At 36.8% G+C, this 7,329-nt stretch overlaps 1 protein-coding gene across 3 annotated transcripts in view; it reads left to right on the plus strand.

The window, feature by feature from the left end:
* LOC131554429 (NACHT, LRR and PYD domains-containing protein 12-like) overlaps window positions 1–7,329 on the plus strand; it is a 32,596-nt gene that overhangs the window by 18,238 nt on the left and 7,029 nt on the right. For all 3 annotated transcript variants that reach the window (XM_058744333.1, XM_058799873.1, XM_058744334.1), the window contains 2 exons: window positions 1,111–1,284; window positions 1,499–1,672. In XM_058744333.1, the coding sequence (XP_058600316.1) occupies window positions 1,111–1,284; window positions 1,499–1,672 (348 nt within the window). The remainder of the gene's footprint in view (window positions 1–1,110; window positions 1,285–1,498; window positions 1,673–7,329) is intronic.

Here is a 7,329-nt window from a genome sequence, read left to right on the forward strand (position 1 = left end):
TTGACAGTCTATGTCCTTCACAAGATGGATTCTGCAGTAATTTAGGTTAAAAATGCATAAATACTCATATCAAGTGATCTGTTTGACAGACAAAGCAATAGTGATCACATAATGAAAACAGTTACTCACACGTGTGTGTTGCGACATTACTGTCGGATCCAATATAATCGGCACAGCATTGTCTTTTAGTTTCAGTCTTTTTGAAAATATCATGTCTTATTGTGCCTTGTTTGTAAATGAATCCACGGTAAAATGCAGTGAACAAAGGACCAAGTTCTTACCGACGCGGTCTGGATCTTCATTAAAAATAAAGTTCACTCACTCTTTCCTAACGCTGGGATCAGAGGGAGGGCAATGCAAAGACTGTTTTCCACAACTTGGCACTGCACAGCGTCGTATCTTTGGAGCGTCTTTATCATTTGGTTTCTGCGTAGACCTGCGCGTTCACCTCTCTTGTAAACACTACATGCGCGAATCGGTGGGTGGGGCTAAACAGGCAGTGATGTAGAAGCAGGTGTTGATAATCTTCTGTGGAGGTGATGCTTATACACAATATTACATCATAGAGTTGTACATTCCACAAGCTGTTGTTTTGAGTTCTGAAACTAACAGGATGTTTTTATAGTACAGCGACCTCTTATATGTCAAAAGATCAAGGGAATTTTGGTTTCTCAGTTCATGACCCCTTTAAAGTCTAGTTTAGTATATAGACCTAACAGTTGCTTAACATTTGCGGTAATATATTATGAATATCCAGTTTTTAGTTGAGTCCTGAATTTGAAAGCAAACTGAAACACTAATGCAACATCAATTAGATCTGAAACTGAGAGAGAATGAACTGCAGCAGGTGTGATCAATCCCACCCTGGAGGGCTATAGTCCTGTCACAGTTTAGTTCCAACCCCAATCAATCTTAGCACTAGTTTTAAAAACTTAATGATCTCAAAAACTTTTGATCTTACAATAACGATTGGTTATAAATTGGTTATGATGTAGTTGTATTATATGTACATATTTTTGTAGAAATTTAAAGAAAAAAAAAAGACTAGAACAATGCTGTGTTCTTAACTGAGAAGAGTGAGTGACTGCACATGTTTCATTGTATATGCAGGCTGAATAATTGTGGTGTCACAGATGAAGGTTGTGCTGCTCTGACTTCAGCTCTGAGATCAAACCCCTCACACCTGAGAGAACTGAATGTATCTGGGAATATACTGGGAAGTTCAGGAGTGAAGCTGTTTTCTTCTGGACTAGAGAATCATCACTGTAAACTGGAGAAACTGTGGTAAAACCATCTCTCTGAGAGTTGCATATGAACTACTGAAGTGTTGTAGAACCAGATTTTTGACTTTGACTTTCAAATAAGCAGAGCACATTATCAAAGATCAGATAAAGATATTTAATGGTTTATTAAAATATTCTTTCTTTGATAAAGTCTCTTCTGAATTAATCTGTGTTATGAACTGACAAAGTTAATTTTGTGTAATTTTTCTCTACAGGTTGAGGTATTGTGAAATTACAGATGAAGGTTGTGCTGCTCTGGCTTCAGCTCTGATATCAAACCCCTCACACCTGAGAGAACTGGATCTGTCATGGAATAAACTAGGAGACTCAGGAGTGAATCTGCTCTCTGATGGACTGAAGGATCCTCAGTGTAAACTCGAGAAACTGTGGTAAGAATTCAATGTGAACTGGTCCTCAGAGAGGAGGCTCCACTCTCTCATCATCTGACAACTAAGCCAACGCAAACGCAATGACATGTGAAATAAAACGTCCTCGTGTATTAAAAAAAGAGTGGTTTGATTAAGTGCTGGAAATAGCGGATGATGGGCACAGATCGGTAACAAAACTGAGACATTTACAGTCTCACACACAGGTGTATTGTGCAAACTGTACTTCATAGGGATGTTTAGATAGGTAGCCTATATAAGAATTCACATGTTCATTTAACTTACAGATCCCAGTTTAAATGCTTCAGTTTGTTTTCTATTCTCTTCTATCAGTTTAAATGCTTCAGTTGTTTTGATATTATATTACATTATGTTAGGCCTATATTATAAACCTAATAAATAATTGACCTTGTTTTTTAATGGAGTCACTTATGCTCATCAAGGCTGTATTTATTTGATCAAAATACAGAAAAAAAAAAAAAAAAAAACAGTAATATTGTGAACTCTTAGACTATTGCAATTTCTAATATTGGTTTTCTATTTTAATATATTTTAAAATATAGTGTATTCTTCAGGATTCCTCAATAATTCCTGTAAGCCAAAGCTGAATTTTCAGCAACATTACTCCACTCTTCAGTGTCACATTATCCTTCAGAAATCATTCTGATATTCTGAGTGCTGTTTAATATTTTTTGGAACCTTTTTTCTTTGATTAGGCTAAAAAAAAGGTTAAAAAGAACAGCATTAATAGAAAATATAAATATTTTCTAACAATATAAGTCTTTACTATCACTTTTTATCCATTTAACATATCCTTGCTGAATGAAAGTATTAATTAAAAAAAAGAAAGAAAGAAAAAGAAAAATAAGAAAGAAAAAATGTACTTACCCCAAACCTTTGAATGGCAGTGTATTGTACTGTAAAAATGTTTTCTCAGGTAACCTAAAATGCACATCATTTAGTTACATCAAGGGCCAAATCAAATATAAACAGCACATTAACCCCTTAACTGTCACTCACAGTTTTGAACACAGACATGATAATGCACTATCCAAACTTATTTTTTTATAATTCATGAATGAAAACATTTTCCAACATGATTTTGCTGTACCATTTCCATGGTAATGCAATGTCTGATTTTAAAATGGGTTTCAAAGGATGAATTTTGAGATTTTAAGTTTTCAACTGATATATAATTTCTTATGATTTCTAAAGCGTGATGGACAAAAAGGCAAAAAAGAAGACTTTCTGTGACAAAGGTCAGAACTCCTGTTATGATGTAGATTTTTCAGGTGCACTCTTGTCATATATTAATCTATTACTTTTCCTACATAATTTTTTTACAAAAAAAGTGGTAAAATACCTATTTAGGAGTCTTAGACCTTTCCAACGATATATAGTTTGTCATAATTAGATTAGGATTTAATTGTAAAATAGTGCTATACAGGTCTGGTATAAAAGAATGTTTTTGCTCAGGTGGCCAAAATGTCCGCCCAATAGAGAAAAGTTTTGCTCAGCAAGAAAAAAAAAAATTAGAGGGAACATTGCCGAGAACCGGTATATTTTTTTTGACCGGTATGTAATTGGGTCAATACCGGACTACCGATAAGCTTCAGGACAAACGATACTGTTATCGATACTTGCGTTGTTTTATCTCCGTATACTTCAATGTTAATGGTGAATTAGAACAGGGGTGCAAACTCGTCATGGGTGAAAAAGGTGACAAACCAAAATACCCCCCACCCCCCGGCAACATACACACACAGGTGTGTTAAAAGTAAGGGCAAGTTACTTCACATAGCATATTTCACACACAAAGTGCTTTATAGGGAGAAAACATTACCCACTGCTAACAATACTTTTCTTACATTTTTTGTCTTGTTTCCAGTCCAAATATCTAATAATTCTTAAATCAAATAAAAAAAAATATTCCAGAAAAAAAAAGTTAAGTCAAAATAATCTTGTTTTCGGTTTGAAATAATATTATTTTGCTTACCCCATTGGCAGATTATTTTGCTTGAGGAAAAACTCACTTAATTTTGACTTTTTATGAAAACAAGACAATTTTTACTTGTCTAGAAAATGTTTCTTGATTTAAGAATTTTTAGATATTTGGACTAGAAACAAGACAAAAACTCTTAAGTAGGAAATCATTGTTTGCAGTGCACCATTCAAGGATGAACACCTTTATATGATTAAAAGACGTTTGAGCGACAACTATGGTATACAATCAACAAGGATTTTTGTTAAGATGTTACATGAACTTAGTCAGGGCAAATAAACTACTGTAAATCTTAATTTCAGCACTCGAATTATTGAAGCAGCTGAGGGGCTAAACCTGAGGTGTTTCTCCGTCTTGAAACAGGCTGTTACAGGCTGACACTTAGCTATGGCTTAGCGCTGCCTCCACTTGAGCTGAGTGATACTAATATTACTGTACATTAAACAGTTTGCTTTACTTGTAGGTCGAACAGTTCTCAAATCGACTTCATGTCAGAGTAATAGCTTACTGATATGTGAGAAATGTTAAGGTCGAGACTGAGGAGCATTTTGCAAAGGGTAGCGAACTAATGTAGTGATAACGTAACTTACAATCTTCATAGCTATTGCAACAGCAGCCTCACGCAAAAAAATACAAAACAAAACAAAAAAAACAGCAGCCTCACACAGTAATCACTGTTTATACTGGAACACAATTTACAGCAGATACAAATGCATTCCGTCCTGCTCTACAGCGAACTTAATTTAGCTAGCTACAAACAGGCTAATTTAACCACCAACATAGCCCAATTACTTCAAAAATAAGTTGCTTGCCGTTAGCTTGTTCCTACACATTTTACGTAGCCTTTGGAAATATGGACAGTTGCCTGCAGCGTCTAAAAGTTACGCCGGTTTCACACCGCAAGCGTGAGCGGTGCATGAGCGGCGCGTATTTTTTTCGGCGCCCATGTTAACAAATGAGTTCATTCACACCGGGAGCAGGAGCAGCGCGTGAGCGTCGAGCAGGAGCGTCGCGTGAGCAGCGCTGCAGTGATGGTTTCGGCGCCGAGTCTATTTTTGCTGCGCCGCTCACGCTCAATTAAAGTGACAGCACACTTTTGATGGACAAAATAAATATTTCACACAAAACGTGTTAAAAATGCACAGAATAAGCATGCCTAGTGTGTTTTAAGACGAATTGGAGTATGTCAGGAAAGAAAATGAACAATTAAAAATATGTGTAGAATATTTACCCATTTTAACTTGTTTTTCATTTTTAATTGCCATAAGCAAATTATAACTTAAAGCATTTTATCAAACTCACAACGAACAATTCATTATATTTAGCACTTTCTATATTTGAGTATGACTGAAAACAACATGATAGGAGATGTTTTTGTTGTTGACCATTTACAGGCTAATCCCCAAGACTTCAAAACTTTCAAGTTTATAACTGACCAACTTCTAAAAACAAATTTATAGTTGTCTTTGTAAAGAAATATGTCGCTTTGGAGCCGCTGCTGTGACGCTGAACAAACGTTTCCAGTGTGAATACTCTGGCGAGTCTGCAGCTGCAGTGACGCTGTAGTTACGCTGACGTGACGCTGCCGCGAAGCTCACGCTTGTGGTGTGAAACGGGCGTTAGGCTTCAGGAGTGAGATTGGTTGGATGAGGGAAAGAACATTAAGGTAAGCCAATCAGAGGCGGTGGGTCCGTTCCTTTGCCAACAGGGGGAAAAAAAACGCTACAGGTGACGTGACACAGATGACTCACAGATACGACACCCCCCCCCCCCCACACACACACAATTTTTATTTTTATTTTACACGATTCAAGTGAATGACCTATTTCAAGATGAAAACGGTGAATTTCGCCAAAAGGTGACAAGTTTGCACCCCTGTAGAAACTGCTGCTTGTCATTTTCCTTCACTGAATGATGTGGTTGACGTTTGCTCGATGTGCGTGTGATATCCATGCGCATGTGCGGTGTGTGTTTGCATACAATCAGTGGCGGCAAGAGTGAAACGTTAGGAAGTGTGGGCTCATGTTACAAAACTAAGCGACAGCAGTGTTAGATGCAATATATGCAGTAGTGTAATAGTGAACAAAGGAGGCAACACTAGTAATATAATGAAACATTTACTAACAAAACACAACATCTACCTGAAGCAATGCGCTGTATTTACTATGTCTCCCAGCTCCAGGTCCAACCGCAACTCACGAGACATTCACATCAAATATTGATTCAGCGGTAAAGTTACACTCACGAGACACTGCACTTATTCGCAATCACAAAAGTACATTATTTGCGTGTGCTAAAGCCTTGCCGGTTAAACATTTCATTCGCGTGCTGCTCTGACGTGCGCTTATTCAGAGCACGTTACACCTGAAGCCTGCGTACATTAAAAGACCGGTCAAACAGTACAAGATTACTTGGTTATCTTAGTTATCATCTGATTGCGCTAATATTGTCAAAAACACACAAGGTTTACATATAAACACAGTTATGTCTAAAGTGAAAGTAAACAGTTGAGGAAGAAACGGATGTGTTCTCTTAAAGGGACAGAACTAAACATGCTTCCAATTGTCATTAAAGGGATAGTTCACCCAAAAATGTATATTCTGTCATTATTTACTCACTTGTCATGTTGTACTAAACCTGTATTAATTTTTATTCTTGTGTTGAACACCAAGGAAGATATTTTGAAGAATGCGGGTAACCAAACAGTTGCTGGTCCCCACTGACTTTGATAGTAGGGAAAAAAAAAAAAAAACATGGAAGTCACTGGGGACCAGCAACTGTTTGGTTTCCCACATTCTTCAAAATAACTTTTGTGTTCAACAGAAGAAAGAAACTCATTCAGGTTTTAAACAACTTGAAAGTGAGTAAATGGATGACAATTTTCATTTATGGGTGAACTATTCCTTTAATGTTAATAAAATAAAACACAAAGAGAAAAATAACTCACTGCTCTTGACTGAAGAACTGTAATACAGTTGCTAAAGTTCAGCAGTAATAAAATAACTTAAAATTTTCAACAAATTTTCACATCATATCTTTTTGCACCAAATAGTATCGATAAGAGTATCGATAAGTACCGGTATTGATAAGCAGTATCGGTATCGGTATCGATAAAATGTAAACGATACCCATCCCTACTTACCACTGAGAAACGTCCTGCTCCAGTCGTGCTTGCAAATCAGTTTCTTGTCGATCAGCCACTTCAACCATTTCATCATCAGACTCCGACTCGATAAGTCGATTGGTAAGGTACAATCGATACCATCTTTTCTATGTATTGACAAGTCTCCAGGGCTGTCATTCCGTCAGTCCGTTATGTCAATGGGTGTTTCGTTTCCGACACGCGCTGTACGCGATAGACTAATCACAAAAGACTGTGCCATCTGACCAATCACAGCAGTGAGGGCTCACGGAAAGGGGGGGTTTAGAGAGACTGATTCTTTGAACTGCTTTGCACGAGTCGTTTACGAATAATTTAGAAATGAGGTCAAATTAAATCTTTTTTTTTTGAGAATACTAAAGTGTTTTTTGACCTTGCATGCATGTAAACCTGTTTTAGGAGACTCATAAAACAATATTAGCAAGCTTAAAAATTGCATAATCGGGGCACTTTAATGTGTCGTACATGTGTTGAAATGTTCAGTGTATGCAAGACTAG

Source organism: Onychostoma macrolepis, chromosome 15 (genome assembly GCF_012432095.1).
Source record: "Onychostoma macrolepis isolate SWU-2019 chromosome 15, ASM1243209v1, whole genome shotgun sequence".
NCBI lineage: Eukaryota > Metazoa > Chordata > Actinopteri > Cypriniformes > Cyprinidae > Onychostoma > Onychostoma macrolepis.